This window comes from Martes martes (assembly GCF_963455335.1).
Source record: "Martes martes genome assembly, chromosome: 1".
In the NCBI taxonomy this organism is placed as follows: Eukaryota; Metazoa; Chordata; class Mammalia; order Carnivora; family Mustelidae; genus Martes; species Martes martes.
Genome location: NC_137888.1, coordinates 80,730,574 through 80,755,285, shown reverse-complemented (window position 1 = coordinate 80,755,285; position 24,712 = coordinate 80,730,574). Strand labels below are relative to the sequence as shown.

At 39.3% G+C, this 24,712-nt stretch overlaps 1 protein-coding gene across 1 annotated transcript in view; it reads right to left on the bottom strand.

The window, feature by feature from the left end:
• Positions 1-23,836, bottom strand: part of TIPARP (TCDD inducible poly(ADP-ribose) polymerase) — a 31,494-nt gene extending 7,658 nt beyond the window's left edge. The window contains exons 1-4 of the mRNA XM_080826403.1: positions 23,558-23,836; positions 19,334-20,291; positions 2,170-2,338; positions 685-845 (exon numbers count right to left, since the gene is read on the bottom strand). Of these exons, the coding sequence (XP_080682529.1) occupies positions 685-845; positions 2,170-2,338; positions 19,334-20,250 (1,247 nt within the window). The 5' untranslated portion in view covers positions 20,251-20,291; positions 23,558-23,836. The remainder of the gene's footprint in view (positions 1-684; positions 846-2,169; positions 2,339-19,333; positions 20,292-23,557) is intronic.
• Positions 23,837-24,712: the final 876 nt, after the last annotated feature.

Here is a 24,712-nt window from a genome sequence, read left to right as displayed (position 1 = left end):
TAATTTTCAAAGATGGCCATGCTATTGGTAATAGGCTCCACCTTTTTGGTATCTGTGGAGATGTACCGGTGGGCTATCTAGGGGTGGGGAAGAGGACTTGAGAAAATGGAAGAGCTCACCTACAATTCAGAAGGTTGAATTCAGTTTCAACCTAGAAGTATGACAGGTAATTTCAGGGAGTATTACAGGAAGGTGGGCCTTACATAGAAAATGAGAACGCAAATTCTTTGAAAAGAATCTTTCCTATGAAAATTCACTCAAGGAAGAAGAACTGGAGAATGTCACCTTGAAGGGCTCTCCCTGCTTGACCTTGCAGTTTACCTGTACTTGGAAGCAGCCCCATTACATGGATGGTTATCATCAGGAAACTCAATCTTTCACAAAGAAAGCAAATGCAAACTGCCTTATCCCAGATATAATTACTTTTTGTTGTACAAAAATGTTACTTCTCTTTGCTTTTCAGTTCAAAAAAATCAACTGGATAATCACTCTTTTAGTTAGGTGAATTGTAGCTTATCTGAACTCTACTCTTTGAAGAATTAAACCCATAGAATAACTCAAAATTTCACATTCTAGAAGTAATAACCAAGTCAGTCTCTTAATTTAAAATCTTTTACTCTTTGTCATTCAGTTGTATATTTACATAAAATGAGAGTAAAGATAAGACTTTCCACTGACACTTACTGTAAATACGGAAGCAGTGTAAAACAGGAGCGGAAGAGGGGTCTCCTTTTTATTTCTCTCCTGAAGAATGAGTTGTGAAGAATGTAGTGGTTGTTCCACATCATAAATCGGACCTCTTTCAGACCTCGAGAGTTGGCTTCTTCAATCAATCGAATAACAGACTGGAATAGAAAAGAGAAGGTAAAGGAAAAAGAAGTTAGAAAAAAACAATCACTAGGAAATATGAAAAATGTTACTATAACTAAAGGCAAAAATAGTTAACCTTGATGTTAACATCAGAAAAGCTTCAATAAAGTGCAGAGAGTCAAATTAATTTCCTTTACACACAGGATTTTTGGGGAGGGGGGAAAGAAACAGAAGAGAAAGATGCTCCTTCTTCAGAAGAGCATGGATTTCTATTATGAAACATGTGAGGCTCAGGGAACAACTCTGTTCTATTTTGAGGCCTTAACAATGTCCTAGAAATTTGTTTATATTTCTTAAGGGAATTTTCAGAAGAGGATTAAAGATAGTAGTGTATACAGTTCAAAGAAACAAGTTCCAAATCCAAGAAATTTTTCAGAGGAAAAACCCAGGGACATGTATTCTGAGAATACATTTTAAATAGTCTCTTATTCTCCTTGGAAGGTATCAGATACTAGTGATTACTTAAAAGAGTCTCAGAAATCTTAATTCCATTATGTATTATTAACCAGTTAATATTATACTAGGTAGTTTTCTTTTGCTATTGCCTTAAAAGAAAACCAAAAAGTAAAGAAGTCAGTTATCCCTTTTTGTAATGCTGGAAATGAATTTAATCAAATTAAAGAAGTCAGATCTTTGGAATGTGAAATTAATCTCTAAAGTCCATTTCATTGTTTATAAATTTGACTCTGAATTCTCATTAAGAGGCAAAGTAAACCCATCATCATTTTAAAGCCTTACTTTGTGATTTGATTTAGGAGCTGTTCTTACCATCTCAGACTAAGGATCCATGTACACATATGACACAATTTTAAATGACTGATTTGCCTGACCACAGCTCAATAAACAGTTTCAAGTATTTCTTCCAGGGGCTTAAGAGTGCTTGTTTCCCATTAGACTTCCGAAATGCTAAGTGTAACACATGATTCAATGAACATGAGCCCAGGAGCCAGAAACAGCTAGAAATACACTAGTGCTCATCTCATTAAAATTATTCCAAAGGAGCACTAAGTCTGAGTACTTACCATGTAAATACTTGGTCTCTACAGTATTATGATACTGGGGAAAGCATTTTACCTCTCTGATAACAGTGGTATTTATGGATTCCAGATCAGTGAAAAGAAATACATCCTCAGAAAAATTGAGAATAATATTAATTATATCAACAAGACTCCATTTTATATCAGTAAGCTCTTATATTTGTTGTTCTGTTTAGTCACTGTTGTAAAGGATTAGAAGGAAAGGATAGTGAAAGACAAGAAAAATTTAAATGCACTTCTTGGGAAAAGAACCTGTAAATACCTCAGGATACTCTCTCCATCCAAAGTGGTCCCTACAGAAGAACTTCCAGACTGTGTGGTAAACAGAGTTTACATTGCTAGAGGGTGGTGTGGACAGCCTTCGTAGCTGGTCAAATTCAGTTGTTTCATACACATTCATGGCATTCAAATCTGCCCAAAATTCTTGTCCTCTAAAAAGACCCCCCCAAAAAAGAACTGTTAATACATTTGTAAAATAGAAATATCTAAACATCTCATCAGACATTAAAAATATGTAGTACAGCATGCTGTAGAATTTTCAAAACTTATCTGGAGTAAAAAGGACACTACTGGTCGTTTCTCCATTTCCTACATGCCTTTTTTATTTTTTTAAAGATTTTATTTATTTATTTGGCAGACAGATCACAAGTAGGCAGAGAGGCAGGCAGAGAGAGAGGGGGATGCAGGCTCCCTGCTGAGCAGAGAGCCCGATGTAGGGCTCGATCCCAGGACCCTGAGATCATGACCTGAGCCGAAGGCAGAGGCTTTAACCCACTGAGCCACACAGGTGCCCCTCCTACATGCCTTTTCTTAACAAGACCAAAGGTTCCAGGCCATGGAGTTATGGTACCACTGACTGATGCTTATCCCACAGTATCACAGACCTAAACCAATCAACATAATCCCACCCTCCCCCAAACCCTGGTTTCAGCCAATCAGGGAGTCAATTTTAAGATGAAGCTGATAGAGAGCAGACAGAGAAACAAAAGAAACTTCTCTTGAAGCTTGCCTTTTTTCCCAGAGGTATCAGTTTACCTATCAATACAGAATATACAATATTGCCTGATGAAAGGAGAAAAAAAGAAAAACAAAAAAAAAACAAAACAAAACAAAAAAAAAAACAAACCCCAGATGAGACCACTATTGCTATTTTACCCAGTATCAATATTATCTTTTGTCCCAGGGGCTGGAGGGGGAGAAGTTGGCAAAACATGAAGAGCAAGATAGTTTGGATTATTATGAAGTTTAGCTGTGAGAATATTTTTGTCATTTTGTTATCTAGTCTGCTGCTGCTGAATCAGCACTTCATAAATATCTCAATACTTTGGGGGGAAAATCCCATTATATGAATCAATATCATTTAAGGAATTATAATGGGTGGTCCATTTAAAATCTCTTTTTTAATGGAACTTCACCTAGTGTTTGAAATATCTTAACCATTATTTTAAATAACTGGAAAAATGTTCATTGTACTGTTCTTTTTGTGTATTTTTCAAAATATCCCTAAGAACATATGAAAAATAAAATACATCATAAAGTAACATCATAGGTATCAGCAGAGTGACTAAGTTTCCAGATACATTCCTTCATCTTTCTACCCTTTCCATAATGGAGTTTTTTTTGTTGTTTTTTTTTTTAAAGATTTTACTTATTTATTTGAGAGGGATAGTGAGAGAAAGCATGAGCAGGAGCAGGGGAGAAGGAGAAGCAGGCTCCCTGCAGTAGGGAGCCTGATGCGGGCTTGATCCCAGGATCCTGAGATCATGACCTACAAACGCTTAGCCAACTGAGCCACCCAGGCGCCCATCCACCACAGATTTCTAAATGGAGGTCTATAATACACAGGATACTCCAGATCTAGTGGCACTCACAATGACTGGTTCATGTGAAATCCAGGTGTTGAAACAAATATTCCCAATATTCAACTTATTTCCTTGTTGTAAATTAGAATTTTGAAAAGGGTATTAATTTTGACCTAGGGGTTTTGTTGGTTAGTACACTTTCCAAATCCTGCTCTAGGAACACTTGTTTCAAGGACTGTTAACAGGTATTCTGTGTAAAAAGCATTCTGTGGTCACATGTTTGAAAAAAAACTTGGTTACACAAAATTAAACAATTTACTTATTGCAGCCACTCCTCAGCCCTTTTAATATACTAGGTAAATACTGAAGTACCATCATGAGGGCTATAAAGTATCCTTCCAAAATTGTCACAATGCTCTCTTCCTTTTTTTCCATGTATGCCTATTAACATCTCTCAATAAACACCCCTGGCAAATGTCAGGGAAAGAAAATCTACCATCCTCTATCCTAATGTTCATAATTTTTGAAACAGATTCTATTTGGGGAAAAAAAAAACCACCTTAAGTCATATATCCAACTAATGGTGCCAATGAAGCATGTAACTTAATAAAAGCAGTATGTTCCTTTAAAAATTCCTAAGGAGCTTCCCCAAACCCTAATTGCCTGCTTAGGAGTACAGACAGGAAGGAAGGAAGGAAGGAAGGAGGGAAGAAGGACAGAAGGAAGGAAGGATGATATGATCTTAAAAGTACCATATACTTTTAATTAAGTGCGAAATGGAAATAAGACAATAAAATGTAGTTTAAAGTCACATTTGGACACTTCTTGGTTTAAAATTATTTATGTTAAATAAGGGCACTTAATTCAAAAGGAAAAAATGTTTCTGGAAAATTCTTTAAAAAAGAAGAACAAACGCTGAAAACCGGAACTCCTATACCTAAACTAAACCTCACATCAAGTTGCTTAAACGTTTTTCACTTAATTTTAGGAGAATCTGATATTGAGCCAAGAGATATTAACCTGTTTCTCCCTCTTAACATAATTTCCAGTTCTAAACAGATTTTCTTGCTTTAAGTTCATTTCCCAGTAAGTGTTCCCAATTATGAGTTAAATCCTCAGTATTTTCTTTAAGGAATTTGTAGAACAGCAGTTATTATGTTAATATGCATTATAAACAGCCAATGCTTTTTGTTGTTAAAGTACCAGATTTTATTCTGGACACCACTCTAGCAATTTCTGTTTAAGCCTGTATTATTAAGACTTCATAGATAATGATTTGCATGAGAAAGACATCTAAAACTGCAGCTTTTGCCATATCCTCTGTGCATTTCAGTCCATTGGGTATTATGAAATTTCTATGACAAATCCTAATTTACTACAATCAACTGTTCTTTGGATTGATGTATCAAAGTACTGTTTTAGCTCTATTTGATTTTCAATATGCTTTTCTAGACTTTGCAGAGACAAAACAACAAATTTGAAAAACATTAAATTATCTTTTTATAAGATTAATTTTACCACCTGCTCTCCCTTAAACAGGGAATGCTTAAAAAATCCAAAGCCAAGAATTTCTTTTCTCCTCCATCTGCATCAGTAAAAAATGCATGCGATACAGATGCCAAATGTTCAACATACACCACTCTTCTTTATCAAACCATTGTCTCCTATTATGAGAAAGCAGTTATGAGTCATGTATGTGTGCTAATGGTGATGGTGGGCTGTATTAGGCAATACACAAAGAATTAAACAGATGTAGTTCCTGGCTTCCAGGGGCTTCAAGAGAGAAATAACTAACAAAACATAAAACCAGAGTCCGTACATCTGCCCATCTAAACTCATCAGTGGCAAGTACATCCTGGGAATGAGAGGATAAGTTGGCATGCAGCATTATGGGACAAGAGGTGGTTACTGGTGTCTAGAAATGGATAAAGGTCAGGAAAAGTTAAGAGGCTTTACTGTATCGATCAAACATAGCTTTTTCTAAGAGAAAGAATTTTAGGAATAGCTTTTTTTTTTTTTTAAGATTTTATTTATTTATTTGACAGACAGAGATCACAAGCAGGCAGAGAGGCAGGCAGAGAGAGAGAGGAAGAGAAGCAGGCCTCCTGCTGAGCAGAGAGCCCTGTGTGGGGCTTGATCCCAGGACCCTGAGATCATGACCTGAGCTGAAGGCAGAGGCTTTAACCCACTGAGCCACCCAGGCGCCCCTAGGAATAGTTTAAATAATAGGAAAAATTACCAGTAAAGAAAGAAAATAAAAATAATACCAGGGTTGTGTAAAAGAACAAGAAAAAAATAATTCAAGCATTTTGCTTCTTGAAGAAGGGTAGTGACAGGGAGGGACAGGAGAAATGCAAATAGCTGGAAAAGGAACTCTATTAAACAAGGGTACAAAGCAGATAAGGAAATGTGAACCAAGGTAAAATAGGCAACATGAAAGATGTCAGGCCATGAACTAAGGAAGTAAGCCCAGGGTCTCGGAGCCTCAAATTTAAGTGCACAAATTTAGAGTATTGAGGTGATAAAGGGTCGAAGCAGTAAATACTGGATGTGTGAAGACTAAGCAAAACAGACAATGCTAGAGATTTGGAGGTAGAAGGAGGCTCTGTAAAGCAGGGTGCAATAATCCTGGTAGATGAGAACTCTATATGGCCTAAAGACATCCCCCACCGAGGGATGGCCAGAAAAGAGAGAGTATGGGAGATGGCCACTATATAGGATTTAGATTTGGCTAAATATATCATGTGGCTAAATTAATCAGTACTGACTTCCCCAAGATATAACCCTATCATGATGAATCAGGAAAAAAATCTTATAAACAGATTGATGATTTTTGCTACAAAAGGAAGAATGAACTAGAATTGCTGAAATATTAACAATTCTGTTTCCATATGCTTCACCAACAAACACACCACCACACATACCAATGTAAGAATCCAGATACAAAACTAATTTAAAATCCTGAAAATAACACCCATTCTCATAATTTAGATGCTTTATAACAATGATTCTCCCCCTACTCAACAAATAACTTGAAATACCAAGTAAGACATTTTTCAATTATTTATTATCTATGCATGGAGCACCTATACCTACCTAAGTCAGAAAGAATGTCCTCCAACCATCATTTCTTCTGTGTACATTTCAAATACAAAAGAAAGTAAACGGGGACCATGAAGTAAATAATAAACAGAACTATAATGAAAACCCAAAACTATTTTTAAGTTTAATGAAACAGAAATTAGTAAGAACACGATCTCTTTGTTAGATAAATAGTTCTTGGGATTATGCATTTGGGAGCCCAGTAAGGAACATAACCATTTTAGACAATTTTTCTGTATTTATAAGTTGTTTGAAACCCATAAAGAAATGTGAAAAACAAAAAAATCTTAAGTAGACACACTGACTAAGCACTGGACTGTGTGCTGGGGATAAGATGAAATGGGCCAGAGTCAGTAAGGAGAAAAAGAGACACAAGCAAACCCAGCAGTATGGTGTGAAATATGGCACAAAGGTGCTCTGGGAACAATTCAAAGGCAGAGGGCCTACCTCTACTGGAAATGGGGTCAGGAAAGGTATTCATGGGAGGTATCCTAGAGTAGATATAATGAGAATCAAGTCTGGCTGGCCACCAAGCAGACAATGGGAGGCAGGACATCAAATGCAGAGTGACTGACATGTGCAGAAGCCAACCAAACAAGGCATAAGAGACCCAAGAGTGGGCAGTACATACAGTTCATGTGAGAGGTCAGGGTGTTATGTGTGTGAGGGAGATGATAAGAGATAATACTGGACTGGATACGTTGGCTGGGGCCAGATAATGAAAAGCTTTGTATGCTGGGTTAAGAGGTCAGGACTTGATTCTGTGGGCAGTAGGAATCACTGGTCTGTTTTCAAGAAAGTTCAGACTCGACTTTTAAAAAGCTACTCCAACAGTGATGGTATAGAGGACTGATTTGTTTATCTTAGGTAGGACAAGGTGGGGAAAAGGAGGGGAAGGGTGGAGACAGGCACTTACTTGCTAAATATTTATTAGCATGTTTTTCATTATTATTAATACTTATTATTCTTAGGCTTAGCCATCTGTAACTATTAGAACTACAGAAGACAAATGATGATAGAAAACTAAGGAGGCAACAGCAGGGAGACTCTGAAAGTTATTAAAGAGTCAAAATCTGACTGCGTAAGATAGGATTACATGTGAGGCTGAAGGGAATGTAGAGTCTAGGATGTGTCCCATGTTTCTGATCTGGATGACTGGGTAAGGTGCCATTATAGGAGACAGGAATTGTAGGAGGTGGAACACATTTAAGTGGGAAGATGATGCAACTAAAATACAGAAGTCAGACTTTAGCAATGGTCAATTAAATTTTTTTATTCTACTCTGAGCAGTTTTAACCAGAGGAGCTAGATTTCAGAAATTTGTCTTCCATCCTCTAAGAGTTAACTATTTTCATACAAGGATAAATCTGTGATCTCAAACTAATTCATACCTGCCCTAATCAGCCGACTAACTAGGCACAATTAATAGGTCCTCTCATTTTATTACTGTGATGTAGAGTGAAAATTTCTCCCAAAACTGAGGGTCATAACAATAGTAGATAAAGATCAAATGAAGTATACAGAGCATTTAAGCTCTTCTGCTATGGACTTGAGACAGGCATGACAGATGGGACATGTTTGCTGCTGCTAAAGAAATTTCACAGGCACACAAAATATAGCTGGCTTTTGATACCTGGCTTTGATGTTTCCAGAACTCATTTAGTAATGTTGGAATATCTAGCAGCTTATATATCCCTTCAAATATGTTACAAGGTGATGAGAATCAAAGCCATGGCATATACAATACCAACGCAGTGTAGTTATTTAACTTCAGAGGACTACGTATTCTAACTTTATGCTTCAGAAGCATAGTAAACTGTCATTCATTCTGTTATTAAGATTTTTGCTAATACTGACTCAAATAGCAGAGTTACTGGGGCAATAAAAAATTTTTCTATAAATGCTTATATAGGCAACATCTTTCAATATGTAGCAGAGGTTAAAATTCTATATTTAACTTCTACACTATGACATGGGTCTTAGTACCAACTGGATTTTCCCTCTTTGTATCCAGAAGTAGCTATAAATACAGACGTGCCTACAGATCGAAATTAGAAGTTTCCATTATTACACATATGACCCTCAGTAGTTGTGGGTGGGCTAAGAATCAAATGTTGACAATTAAATCGGTCCACCTCTAAAGAGACCCTGACCAAATCAAGACAGGATTGCTGAGGCTTAGCTCACTCTGTAAAACAATTAACATCAAACTTGGATCATGGATTTAGCTCATGGTTTCAAATACCTCAAACAATTTTGGGTAGGCAAAAACATATATATATTTTTTTTAATTTTATTTATTTATTTGAGAGGAAAGATCACAAGTAGGCAGAGATGCAGGCAGAGAGAGAGAGGAGGAGGAAGCAGGCTCCCTGCTGCGCAGAGAACCCGATGTGGGGCTCGATCCCAGGACCCTGAGATCATGACCTGAGCCGAAGGCAGAGGCTTTAACCCACTGAGCCACCCAGGCGCCCCAACATATATATTTTTAAAAATTTTATTTATTTATTTGACAGAGAGCGGGATCACAAGTAGGCAGAGAGGCAGGCAGAGAGGCAGGCAGAGAGAGAGGGGAAAACAGGCTCCCTGCTGAACAGAGACCCGACGCGGGGTTCAATCCCAGGACCCTGAGATCATGACCTGAGCCGAAGGCAGAGGCTTAACCCACTGAGCCACCCAGGCGCCCCGGCAAAAATATTCTTCACTTTAAGATACAATGAGTTTCCAGGAATCAATTCTTAAAATGGTGATCACTTTAAGACAAAATTCTGACTGCATATGCTGCTCTCTTGGTGCCTCCTGAGACATCTTGGAAACAGGTGAATGAGAAGGCAGCAAGTTAGTGAGTGGATGCGGTCTAGAATCACATTGATCTGTGTTGTGTGTTAAACACCATGGCTAATTTACAAATTGTGAGACATCTAACTGTGGTCTTACTTTTTAAAAATTTTTATTTATTTATTTGACAGAGAGAGAGAGAGAGAGAGAGATCACAACTAGGCAGAGAGGCAGGCAGAGAGAGAAGAGGAAGCAGGCTCCCCGCTGAGCAGAGAGCCCAATGCGGGACTTGATCCCAGGACCCTGAGATCATGACCTGAGCCGAAAGCAGAGCTTAACCCACTGAGCCACCCAGGCACCCCCTAACTGTGGTCTTAAAGTCATTATAGAAATGAACACTGTGAAATAAAAATGAGAGGATAAGTAAGAGGAGACAAAAGGAAGGCAGATTCCCTACATGAAAGAACACCATTTTTAAGCTTTTGTAATTCTATATTCTCCAAAAGCATGAGAAGAACTAAACAAACACATAACATAGTTTATTCTCAAAAACCTTTGTACCAAGACACATTTGAGTACACCTAAATGCTTCCTAAACCCTAAAAAATACCATACACTGAAGTCCCCTCTGCCCTATGCAACCACTAAAAGCAAATTATAATATCTACTTGAGGAAAAGAACCTGCTAAATTTTGTTATGTTGGGCTTTTTGTTTGCTTTTACTACAAAACTACCAGATCAAAGGAAAGAACACAAAAGAACTTTCTAGTAAGATGTGGTAAGCCTAAAAATCTTTCATAAATAAAAATTACACCTATGAGATCAGAAAATCTCACTGCTATCTATTTACAGAGGCATGGGATTAAATTTTGTACTCTGAAGACATCAGAAATGTCATACAGCCTTAACTTTTAGCCAAGTTCAGTCACATGTCCTGAGGCTCCTAGAAGGTAACTTAAGTGAGACATACTTCTCAACCATGGCCTGAAGAGGAACTGAAACTTAATTTCTACAAGAACAGCTGGGATAGAAGGACACAACAGATTTTTTAAAAATGTGTATCACACCTTATACTGCCTTAAATTATGCAGTTACTGCCTTTTATGAAGATGAGTAAATATCCCATTTGTTAAGTGAAATATTTTTAGAACTGTGAAGTTTCTATCTTACCTCAAAGTAGCCAATAAAAACTGCCATGTACTCAGGGCACCATACTGATTGATTCAATTTTGTGAACATAGAATTTAACAGCATTGGAAGAGGGCAAAAATATATTTGCTTATATAATTTTTCTCCTTGATTACAAAATCAATTGTATGTAAATGCTAAAATTACTTTAAAATAATTGCTTTCAAATAATCTCAAATAACTCAGAACTCATTTACACGTAAATGAAATTATAATTATAAATAATTATCATAAAATAAATCCTCTAATAACCACCAGGAAAAAATACAGGCTATTAACTTATAGATCAACTTTTAAAATTATAAACTCTTTAAAAAAGGGTTTTATTCAGAATTTTCTCAACTTAGCCTTATCTTTTTCCCCCACTTAGTACAGATAAACTAATTGATAAATGAGCAAATTAAAAATATACACTCTGATGGCTTATTATGAGAATCCAGAGATGACTAAGAAGCTCTCAAGACTAGAGATCTGAATATATGCAAACCAACCATACAGAGAATTCAACACTTCCTGAGAGTTTTAAGCAAATTTCTTAAAGGAAAAAAAAAAAGACTTCCTACAGAAAACATATTAGGAGATACCTTTTTTCTTGTGTCCATTTCATAAACTGTGACCACAAAACCTTTCAATAGGGCTTTAAATCAGTAACTTTATCTGGGGGAGAGGAATCTACGCAGCCAATCTGTTTCTCTGACAGATTCAGTTTTATCAATAGTTAAGATAGCCTAAATTTTTGGTAACAAATCAATTGTAGAATCCTTTATACAAGGCTTCTGATGTGTGGCAGCATTTGGACAATCAAATGTCATAAGCAAGCAAAGTGCCTTCTGTTTCATAAATTCTACCCCCATTCAAGGATATCTTTCTTTTTATTACCTCAGAAGGCAAATCTACTATTTCTCCTGTGCTTATTTTTATTCTCTCAATGCCTGGAAATGAAAGAGCAAAGCCAGGTGGCAGTCAGAAACCAAAGACCAACCGCAGCAGGAAATTATTTAGAGTATTTTGTGCCATTTGCCCTCTCTACGCCCTGATCAGCTGCAGGAGCTGTGAAGATCACAAGGTGCAGGCAAGATCCTGAGAGCATACACACTGCAAGCAAATTCACCCTTGGGCCTCTATCCCTGCCATTCTTCCCCCACTCTTCAGTGCTGGTAAAAATTTCAAGCAAAGAAGATCACCCAAACTCTATGGCTATATGTTAAATGAGAAGGGACAGTTAAAAAAATTTTCAGTCCAAAAAGAAAAAAAATTTTTTTTAATTTTATTTATTTATTTGACAGAGAGAGAGAGAGAGAACAAGCAGGGGGAGCAGCAGAGCAGAGGGAGAGGGAGAAGCAAGCTCCCCACTGAGCAGGGAGCCTGATGCTGGGCTTGACTCCAGGCCCCCGAGATCACGACCTGAGTCGAAGGCAGACACTTAACCGATTGAGCTACCCAGGCACCTCCCAAAAGAAAAAATATTGTTAACAAAGAGAAATTCCTCTAAGTATGGCCTAAACATATTTTCCAGTCATATGAGAAGTGCTATGTTTCACATAAAGAGAATTAACAAATCCTTCCTTATGCTCAGAAGCAATAGAGCCAAAATAAAGGACATCCATTTGCATAAATAGTACAAATTTCCTGAACTCCTTTCTCAAATAACTTAGTCATGGGAGATTCTAATATACTCCCAACACATTTTGTGGCACACATACTTGCAAATCACTGATTTCTGTAAAATGTGAAAGGGAATAGTCACTGGCATTCTCACTAAGAGCATACCCTTTCATTGTGATGACCATTTAAAGGTTCTTTACTGGCCAAGTGGGTGTTAAAAGTATACAGCACATAGCAGAGAAAGATCAAGGAGACAGACACATTTTGTTGTGTGGACACAGCAAATAGGAATGCTTAGTTAACTCCCTTCTATGCTTGTCTTAGCAACAGTAACACGTTAGGTCAGCAAGGAAAATTGTTTAAGTTTCACAATTAGAAGTTCATTAATATCATCAACTTCTAAAATTTAAGTTACTGATCACAGAAGTAGCTATAGTTAGCATAAGACTGCAACTATAATTTTGCACAAATCAAATATAAACCTTATAAACTAGCAAGTTGAATAAATGGAATTTATTGTGCAGAAAATCCTTTTTTCCCCCAGATTTCAAAATGTATTTCAGAACTTACTGCAATTTCAAATTCCCCCATTAACAAGGAATTATCAAGGCTTATAGTTCATGTGTCAGGGACTGGGCTGGATTAGGTTTAACACTTACAGGGATTTTTTTTTTTTTTTCACTTACAGGGATTTTAAACAGAGACAAGTCTGTGCAGTATAATTCCTGGCCCCTAGAAAGCACTATCATAAGTAACCTATAAATATAATAATACATTTTATTAAAGAGGTTCTTCATATCTAAAATGTAATTTTTTTGCTCCTAGAAATGGTAAACTTCAGAAGTATTTTATTCTTTTGTATAGTTTGTGCTTATGGTGTTGCAAAGTATGGCTCACCCCAAGACCTTAAGCTATTACTCAAAAATTTCAAACCCAGAATGAAACAGAACATAACTAAACCCTCTGCACTCTGTTATCTTCCAAAAAGATATAAAATCACTCATTTTATATCTTTTTGGAAGATATAAATCATATTCATTTCACTTCAGTTTAAGACTCCCAGTTTTATTTTAAAAGAGAAATTCTGCTTTTATGAAGGGAATTTCTTGTAAAACTTATCAGTATCTAATTACCAGAACCAGCCTTATAAAGTTGTGCTAGAATAATCAAGAATCATCTTATAGTTCAAAATATGTTTTTTCCTTTGCAAAAATGATACATATACTTAAGTTTTCCTGCCACAAAAAGAAAAGTGCAACTCTCAAACAAGACACTAGTAATTATTAAAGGTTACTGATCTACATTAAGAGGACCTCAGGTCCTAATGTGATAAAAATTATTACAATCAGACAAAGGATGCAAAATCTGGTGGTTTCAAATCAGAGGATAAGAAATAAAAGAGGTCAGAGGAAATCAGTCATAATCTCAAATGGCTGGATTTTAGTAGCATTTCTTGAGTATCCCAGGTTTGTATGAGCTACGTACTGTTTAACCCTTTAGAAAGAGCCTCCAAGCCCAATATAAAACTAAGGATCACCAACTAAGATCAGAGATACACAAGTGGAATTTATAAATTTACCTGCTTTATGGTAGAATGCAAATCCAGAATCTAGAAATTCTAGTGTAACAGTAGGAAACAGATTTATAGGAACATAGTAGAGTTAATCAAATCGTAGTGTTTGCATGTCCATATGCACAGAATGAAATCTTACATGATGAATGGAGCACACATATTTTTTCCCATTTATTCACAATAAAACATAAAAACTCTAGAGTCAACTCAAGAAAATGCATACTGTATCATGTAATTATTTTTAGGGATGGCCAGGTAACCTTAAGCTATTTCCTTTAACTATTTGATTTAAAAGTTATACATCTTTGACATTTTGAAGGTTCATTTTCATTGTAGTAAATACTTCAGGAACAGACTGACCCCAACCTGAAGTCAGGTGACAGCTGCTTCAAAAAGTCTAATCTGCTTATTGACAGAGACAAAAAAAAAAAAAAAAAAAAAACACCCAGAAAGGGAATAAATGGATGATTGCTATTGATCCCCATGATAGCTCTACACAGACCCAGTAACTTCGCTGGATTAGTATAGACAGAAGCCAATTAGTTTTATTTCATATGTAAATAGAGCACAAAGAGGTACAAAAAATAATTCATTGGATTGCTTTATCCTAAAGCAGAAGGCACACATTTTGAAAGTCACTTCAAACACAGTTCTTGCTTATGGAGCTCTCTCTTTCTCTTAGGCAGGAATTTTTAAAATAAATTCAAACTCATCCAGCTGTGTATATTCAAGAAATACCAAAAAGTCACAAGGCATAGTAAGTTTCAGCTGTTCTCCTCTCTCCAGTGTTATCAATAACACATAATGAGTTAGTTCCTATATCATCACAGCTGTGCAGGCCAGAGCTAACTTGGCTAATTTAACTATTCCAGTATAGTTCAGTCAGGAGCTTGCTCCACTTTATAGATAATCCACTCTGCAAGTCAAACAGAAAATAGCAGCATATGCTCTATATTATCATTAATAGCACTTCTCCCTGTCTTCTTTCACTAAGTTCCTGTGAAGGCATCTAATGGTATTATTGTCCCTTGGACAGAATAAAAAAAAAAAAAAATCAACAACCTTCTAAGAGCAATTAACAATCAAAATAACTCCAAAGTAAGACTGTAACACCATTCTAGGCTTAAACCATAACCTAGTAAAACTCCCTCTCATATCAATAAGCTTTAATTCCCAAAAAGGAGAAAAAGAACACTGGCCTCGGAGAAAAATTAACCATGGACTCTAGTTTGTACTTTCTTCTTCACCCTCCCCCTCTTTCAGGAATTCAGGATTAGAAATAATCACTTAACTTGGGACTTATTTTCACCTACAGATCACCTACAAATGAAGTTTGCAAAGTGCCTTTCCTTCATGGGTGGTAATAACTAGAAGACTGTTCTGTATTCTGGCACACTTTAACATGAATGTAATATGAAAAACAGTGGTGATCTCAGTTGCTCAAGAGAAATTTGCACATACTTCACAATTTCAATTATCCACAACAGTATTCTACACAGTTAGTAAAGCTCTTTCAAAACTGCTTAGTCCTGCCATTTAGTATCATTTTCTACTAAGGATGAGTGCCTAAATTGTCAGAGACTATGTTTTCTTAATCGAAAACACAACATTCAATGTTGTTTTCTTAACTGTGTATTTGGAATTTGGAAGTTCTCCAAAGCCCATCCCGTGAGCAAAAGAAGCCTTGGCATCTGAATATGGGGAGTTCATACATATAACTAGTTTCCAGTTGATGTCAGCAATAAACATCTGGAGATATATAAGGGCAGAGTGAGAAAGGACAGTGGGGTTGTATCATACTTTGGGATAAAGACAAAATTGCAAAGAATAATTAAAATTATTTCATTACAACGAACCAAATAAGCATTTACTATTGAAATCCTTTTTTTTTTTTAAATGTTTTTAGTACCCAGGGATCTTAAATAAAGAGTTGGAAGAGACCTGTGAACTCACATAGCTCAACTTCCTAATTTCATTCTTGGGAGTGAAATGAATATTGCACATCTAATTTGGATTAATTTAGATGTTAAACCCAATACATTTGCAAAACAAAGGATTTTATCTGTACAGTTTGAAACTATGAACTTCTGTCTCTGCTAGAGACCCAGAACTATGAACTTTCCCCAAGTTCCACACAATGAAGTAACAGGGATATGGTATATAATGATTTTCCAAGTCATATAAACTGCTGAAAACAAATGGGATAAACAATTGCCATTCATTATTTCTGAATCCAAAGACTGCTGGGCCAGACTTGGGCATATACACAGCTGAACACACACTTCCTGGTTATGTGCAATCAGTACAGATAGACCAGCTTTACAGGCCTGACCACAAAGATTAATAGCTTTAGCCAAATAATGTGGTAACCATGTGAACCTGGGCTGCTCCAGCTTGTTTGTGAATCTCTCAGCAAGGCTCAACATGCCGTTATCTGCATCTTGTTGCCAGGAAACACAACATCGCTTTGGAATACAAGGAAAACCAGGTTGCAATGACTACAGGTCAACTTCCCAAAAGCCTAATTTTTGACACTTAGCTATCTACAATCTTGTATTTCTTACTGTTGTCTATGAGAACTTCACTTTACTAGTAATTAACTGTTAATACTTTTGCTATTTTTATCAGAGCAGGACCACTACCATTAACAATGTAGCAGCAGCATTAGTAATTACAATAATTCACTCATACTTTTCCTCTCAAGTGTCAAATGAACGTTAGTTTCATTAAAACAGATTTGGAAATCAAGCACTCACTCCAACTACCTTATTACTCATCCAAAAATGTACACTTATAGGCCTATATCTAGGTCTAATTCTTTAGCCAAGTAATTTTACCAAAGAATAAAATACCCAATATGCTGCTGACCTAAGAGTTCTTTTGAGATCGAAATACCTGTCTTGCCTTGCTCATGGCAACAGAACATAATGTGTTGGACAATAATCCTGCTAGTTTCTTCCAGACCAATTCAGAAAGTAACTTTATGTACCAAGATGCGGAAGTACTCAGCGGACTGGAAATTTGCTTCATAAGAGTGAAGTGGGAGGCCACTATTCTGCAGTTTTGCAATCTGGAATTGGAAGGATTACAGTGGCTTTGAGAGTATATATAAAATTAATTACCCTGACATACCAATTAGAATTGCTAGCTCATGGGCAACACAGATTTTGGACAATACCTTATTTAAAAGACTTTTGAGATAAAATGGAAAACATCTTTCTCTTCTCCAATGCTTGCTTAAAAAAAAAAAATTAAAAGTACTTAGCTTTATTACAGGATGTAAGAATTTTGCTACCCAAGCAAGACAGAATCTTGACTACCTGATATTATCAAAATAATACATTAATGATTAGAAAACTACATTTTTAAATAAGATTTTATTTATTCATTTATTTATTTACTTACTTACTGGGGGGCAGGAGAGAGAGGAATGGAGAGGGAAAGAGGGAGGAACAGAGACTCTGAAGGGGATTCCACACTAATTACAGAGCCCAATGCGGGGCTCCATCCCACAACCGTGAGAGCGTGACCTAAACTGAAACCAAGAGTTGGATCCTTAAACAACTGAGCTACCCATGATTTAAGCTACATTCTTGATATTATCTTACTTTTATCCCAATGGCTTCTATATAATAATGCCTTAAACTTGGATCTTATATTGTCTCTTATCTTATTCCATGCATCCCTTTTGAAACACAAGATGCAAAGTTCTAGTCTCATGATAATTAAGTTGCTAAAAAGACACACAGATCTGTGTACAACTGAAATAATGCAATATTAAGAGAAAACCACTTACCTAATATTTAAAAGGGGAAAGTTTAAAAAATAAAACAAAAAGCTGGTTTCTACAATGTCAACAATGCCCGGGCACTATGCTGAACATGGGTTAACATCAAGACTAACAAAATTAAACAACTTAGAAATGGTTTACTGACACCATTTGATTGCTGACTCTCCAGACACTTGGGTTAGTGTAACTCAAGTTATCTGTGAACAATGACAAAGATGACTCTGAAGAAACTGTTTCTCTTGGGGGCATCTGGAAGGCGCAGTTGGTTAAGTGCTCTACTCCTGGTTTAGGCTCAGGTCGTGATCGTGGGGTCATGAGTTCCAGACCTCACCTGCTCAGCATGGAGTCTGCTGAAGACTCTCTCTCCCTCTTCCCCCACAACCCCCCCACACCCATACGCATGCTCGCTCTCTCAAATAGATAAATAAAAGAGGAAAAAAGGGTTTCTCTTGGACTTGTGGGTTACGATACTCAGCATATTTTTCCTTCCTATGGGTCATGCCTTCCCATACTGCATCAGGCCATTCATCATCATTAGGCCATTTATCATCTGTGAAGTTGTCAGGTTGCCCTCATTGCCTCCCAAGTCAGGTAGCACAGACAGATGTATTTTTCTCCTGTCATATAATTTTAACCCTCTCTCTTGGTCATAGACAAATAGCCATTAATATCACATATTTTAACTCCTATACTACAGGGGAAACAACTAGAAACAAAAATTAATGTTTACTATACCGCCATTATTACACTAGCAACTTCATAAATGCCAACTATCATTTTCCTCTTCATTTTTATGTTCAATTAAATACAAATTGAGATGTGGAAATTTCAATTCCCTATAAGTGACTACTGCTTGGGCATCCACACTTAAAAGAAGTAGATTATTTGTGTACATGCCTTGCATACAAAAACTTGAGGATAACTTTTTTATTTAAATGATAAACATATCTATTAACAAATTTTCCCTTCAACTCATTATTCAGGTCTAAGAAAACAGCCTGAATTGCAGAAAAATTTTATCTGTAAGATAAATAGAATAATAAACTTAATGGTAAAAAGCCTTAAGGAAACTAAAAGAAATTTAACATGTTTGGGCATGATTCAGAAGTTTGGGAAGAAGTTTCCAGAAAAACTGTACCATTCAAAATGGAAAGAGGGCCCTAATAATCTCCAAAGAATACAATTTCCCTTTAAAAAACAGAAGCTACTCAATATGCAAATATTTAAAACAGATAAATTTGGTACTCATCATTTATGCTATTGTAAGATTAACCTTAGACTTTCTTTCAAAAGCAAACTCTCTTGTGCAATTAAAACAGTATCTGATTCACAGCATTCAATGTATATGCAACTTCTCAGGCACATACATATTGCACAGAGTGATATATGAATTGTTCAAATCATAAAACCTTCATTTTCTGGTTAGATAAATAGTCTGCATTCAACCAGCATGAAAAATCAGAATAGTATACAGCCAAAAGAATAAAACCTGTCAGGTTACTACTGAAAGAAACCACTCTACTAAGCATTTAGCCTCCTGACCTTCTCTATAGGATTTAACAGGTTTAAAGTAGTTATAAATACTTACCCATATTTCATTCTCATTCTATCATTCTCTGGGTTACAGTAAAATCTTTCCAAGTGCTCCTGGGAATCAGTGGATACACTCTGCCACTTTTGAGTAGTTGTCCTCTTGATCTGCCAATGATATGGCAAGACCGTGTGGTGCTTCAAACAATCCCTGCCATAAATACAAGTGCCTTGCAAAAAGTCCATGCAAATTTCAATTCCGTTCTCCTGGTGAGTATGGTACTGTAGCTGGTTTACCAGCTCAAACACAAGGTCAAGGGAAGCCTCTTCACTTTTGTCCTGAAAGAGCTCAGTACTCAACTTATCACTGGTGTCCAAAATGTACTGGATTGTAAAACTGTTGTCTTGGAAAACCCCTGGAATGTAATCCATAACTTTGTCTATGCAGTCAGGACTAGCAGGAACATCACTTGAAACTGAATGCAAAAGGTCAGTCTGGAAGTGCCCTGCTGTAGGATCTGCCACCGTTCCACTAAGAGTTTCAGGTGGAAAGCTGTGATCCTGGATTGGAACCACTTGTTCTGGAGCATCAGTGGAAGGATGGGCTTCTGGTATTTGGCCCCCAACACTTGTCCCATCAGGAATCAGAACAGACATACTATTTTCTGCTGGTGGACATGATGGACTGATTTCCAGGGGTTTTTTCACGATAGGTTCATGTAAACTGCTCTCATCTGCACTCTGGTTTCTAGATCTGAAAACACCATCAAGTGAGCCAGATTCTAGCAAAGTATTTAAAATGGGCCTCAAAGACCTCAGGGTTCCAGTTCCCAATCTCTTTTGCTCCTTTTTCTTAAAACAAGTCTTCAATGGAGTGATCTTCTCAGACAGTCTCATTTGGCATGAAAAATCATCAGGAGGAGAGGGAGGCTGCACTACACAGTCTGGCTCAGGTTCGGTGGTTTCCATTTCCATGGTGTGGATTAGCTCCAATTGTTCCTCAGAGTCTAAAAATCCTACCAGGAAAGGAAAGAAGATGATCATTTACAAGCTGACAACAACTGGTTCCCATCCATTCATCAAAATGTTTTGTTTCAGTCTATGACTAAGTCTGTGAGGTCGCTTGTCTTATACCATATTTCATCTTTATGAGTTAATTTTAAATTTTATTGAGAAATTAAGGCTCCAAAGAAGCCAAGGCTATTCAAAAGCCCACAGCAGGTAAAGGTAAACCTTCCACCAGGCTATTGACATTTATTTGTGGACAATATACAATTGGTAATTCTGCTGGGGTATGAATTTTTACTGTAAGTCTAGAGTGTGGTGGGGGGTGAGGGGTAAAAATAAGTGTGGCTAACAGATGACAACAGGGAAACCACATCTCTGCTTTGTGGTTCTCTTCACAGTTGTTTCTTTATCACTGATCCCATGAGGTGACAAAACCTGTTTCTTTGTTAAAAAAAAAAAAAAAAAAGTTCACCAAATGAAGGATAAACTTCAAAGTTAAATAGTAAGTGAATTTAAAGCATGAGGATATAGTCAAGAAACAAGGGCTCTCAATTGAAATGTTATATAGGAGAAAGCCAGGAGCATGTTGAAGTGTTTCTAAATTCCAATATATTCCCCGAGGATGTTAAGGGTCTACTTTTACAATCCCAAAACATTACCACTATTGGAGGAAGAATACCTGTTGCTTGTTTAGCAACAGAAGCTACATCAGCAGCAACCACTATACGCTGTCTTAGAAACCAAAACACAACTTCATAATTTAGAAAGGGCCTCCTTATCGTTGTCTTCAGAAAAGTTACATATATGATTTTATCTATTAAAACAAATGAAGGCATGTTATAGAAAAATAATACAAGAATATAAACACACCAAATGTGTGTTTCCTAATGAACTACTGAGACCAAAAAAAGTGCTGTCTTCAAAGAATCAGAAAACTAAAACTTAAAGTAAAAAGCAAAGAAAACTTTGTAAAATGACAGTGTCTCCTCCATAGTCTAACATTCATTAACCAATTCTGAAAATATTTACTAAGCATTGTATGAGATGGAAGAGCTGGTGATGAGCAATTAATCTTCTCTCTTGGCCAACTGACTAAAAGAATAAGAGATCATTGATGTTAGGGCCCACGACTTCATCAAATACTCCTCCCAAGTGAACAGTATCATGCCTACCACAAGGCAAACGGTGGGTGCTCTGTAATATTTTTTAACTGAATCACTGAAGAAAATGCACCTGTTAAATGACTAGTTCTGTTAGCCTTTATAGGTCAACAACAGAATGATAAAACTGACTACCCAGAATAACAAGTATTAAAGATCTCATTGGAGAGATTCATGAATCTATGTATAGAATGTTCATAATGAACAAACTCAGAAACAAACAAAAACAAAGTACAACTAACCCTTGAACTAGGCCGGAGTGGGGACGGTTCAGGGAACTCACCCCTGGAAAAATCCGCTTGTAACTTTTTGACTCTCGAAAAACTTAACTACTAATAGCCTACTGCCGACCAGAATTAACAGTTGATTAACACATGTTTTGTGTTATATGTATTATATACTGTATTCTTACAACAAAGTAAGCTAAAGAAAAGAAAACGTTATTGAGAATATTGCAGGAAACAGAAAACATGTTTATAGTACTGTACAAAATCCGCATATAGGCGACCCCGGAAAGTTCAAACCCCTGTTCTTCAATGCTCAACTGTATATAACCAGGTGTTAGTGCACACGGTAAGTACAAAAAAAAAGACAGAAAGAGTTCAGTGTGAGCTGGCATTGTTAGGGAAAGCTTCACAAGGAGGGACTTGACATAAGACATAAATCAAATGGAAAGCAGCCAAGCCAAGCGTTATTATTCATCACTCGGTGCTCTTGCCTCAAGGCACAATTGGCACAGATTGTGGTATTCCCTCTCCACCACACTAAACCCGCTTGTGTCTTCCCTCGCGTGTATGCGCGCACGCGCGCGCGCGCACGCACACACACACGCGCCGCGCGCGCGCGCCATTCCTATCACCTCCAATCAAGGGAAAAGAGACACTGGACCAATTTCATTTATAGAGGTGTATACACACACACATACACACACACTGTAACTTTTCCTGTTATTGCCCTCCGCCAGGCTCGGAAAGAAAGCAGAGAACTGAGGAGTGGCTGGAGTGGGGAAGTCACTAGAACCTAGTTCCTCAATTAGTTTGCATAACAGAAAAATAAAGATTGGAAGGACACTTCCTCCGGTCCCCCGCTGCAGGCGACCTCCCGCTCCACCCCTCGCCTCGTGATGTCCCCCGTCCTCCGGGACTCCCGGCCCCTGGCACCGAGCGCGGAAACCACCGTCTGCAAACTCAGAACTCCTCGTCGACCAGCCGCGACGCGACTCCGGGACGCCGAGCCCGGGTCCGAGAGACGCCTCCTGCCGGCCGCGGCGGTTTTCGCAGCTCCGCCCCCCGAGCCGGGCCAACTCCGCGCAGCGCAGCTGAGGCGCCACCCGGCTCGGCCAATTCCCGGCGTTCCGGAGCATCCCACCCCCTCAATGCCCCTCGGCAGGCACCGGAGCGCCCCCGAACCCTCGCTGCAGCCTGGTCCCAACGAGCGCTCCCCGCCCCCGCCCAGGCTTCCCTCCATCCCAGAAGCCCCTCACGGCGCCTGACACAGTTAATTTCTTCCTCGCCTCCTCAACCGACCTTCCCGAGAGGATCGTCCTGCGAGTCTCGGAGGCTCGCAGAAATGAGCAGAGAGGTGCAAGGGGAAACGCGGTCGGCGCCTCTCGGGGTGGCGGCGAGGAAACAGGCGAACACTTCTGCGCCTTCAAAGTTGATCTGAAAACAGCCTGCAAACTTCTGGGCTGCAGCCGGAACGCGGGTCTGCCGGAAGGCTCCCCTCAGCTGCCGTGCCCGGCCCCTCGATCTGCGAACTGCTCCTCCGCCTCAGAGCGCTCGGGGTCCGCCCGGCGGGGGAGGCCGCACAGACGCGCCCCCCGCGCCCACCCAGACCAAGTGGGAACCCGGAGACGCCGGCGATCGCGACTAAACCCTTCAGTGTCTCCCTCCGATTTATACACCTGCCCGAGGCCGTAAGTGATTAATAAGTGTAAGCCAATCCCATCCCGAGACTGACTGGATCCGAATGAATTCGGTAGAAAAAAAACGCACACTCTAAATATCAATCACCCTAGATCCCCGAGAGGCTGCGAGGCTGGCGCCACCGTCCGCGCCCGCCATCCCAGCTAGGGTCTCTCGCCCGCCCCTCAGAGCCCACCCGGAGCCCTTCACCTGAACGAGCAGCCTGAGAGAAGCGACCGCAGGAGCCGAGTCGCCGCCGCACCGCCGGCTCGCTGGCAGCGTCCGCGCGGGAGGACTGGCGCGGAGAGCGGGCTTGGGCGTCTAAGGGTCGCAGGCCGGAGACGCGACGAGCAGCGCACGGGCCATTCCGCCGCCGGGAGTGCAGAAAGCCGCGACCGCACTGCCGAAGCAGCTAGCTCGCCTGTCACCAGGAGCTCTGCTTTAAAGTGGCTTCCGGTCGCCTCCTTTCTGCTGTCCCGTCGCGGAGGCGGAGCCTGAGCAGCGGGGGAAGAGGGGTGGGGTGAGAGGGCCGGGCGCTCAGTGGGTGCCGCGCAGGAGGCCCGCCCCACGTGCGCGTGCGCGTTCGCTTGCAGGGAGGCGCGCGAAGTGTGCGTGCGATGGCCGCGTGTTCCCGCGAGGGGGCGTGTCCTTCCGCGCGCCGGCTGGGTACCGGCGAGTTCTGCGCGCGTTCGGGAGCGCGCGGCTGTGAGGAGGGGAAGTGTGCGCCGCGTGGGGCAGGCTCTACCTGCCCGCAGACACACGGAGGGTCACTGTGTTCCGAGGAAACCCAGGCACCCGAGAGAGGATGTGAGACGGAACGAGCCGTTTCTGTGCGGTTGGCTTTATTTGCCTCCTCACAAAACGCCTCCTGCCCTTGACGCCGCGGGACCCCGACAGGAGGCAAACGGCTGCTACAGTCGCTGCGGCCAGACGGGGTCGCCCGCCCCAAGCCTGACGGGTGGCTCAGCCGCGCACCGGAGTTGGCAGCTTGTCCGCCGCGGTCGCAAGCGCGCCTGTTTCAGGGGGAACTTAGCCTAACAGAAGGGAAACTCGGCTTTGGGGCTTTGTCAGTAGAAGCGCGAATCTGTTCTGGAAAGCTCTTAAGTACCGTAATGACTAATTTATTCATTCAACAAATGTTTGTCAAGTGTCTGTTCCGTGCCAGGCATGCAACTAGGTTTAGGCTACAGCCCTGATCAACTCGGACGCCATGCCTCTTTTCATGGAACTTGCAGAACACCATGTATTCGTGTTTAAAATATATACCGCATGTGAATTTGCTATAGTTTCTGGACTATAAAATGTCTTGGTCTATAAATGTCTTTGCTCTAGTTTCTGGACTATAAAATGCCCTTCCTATAATGA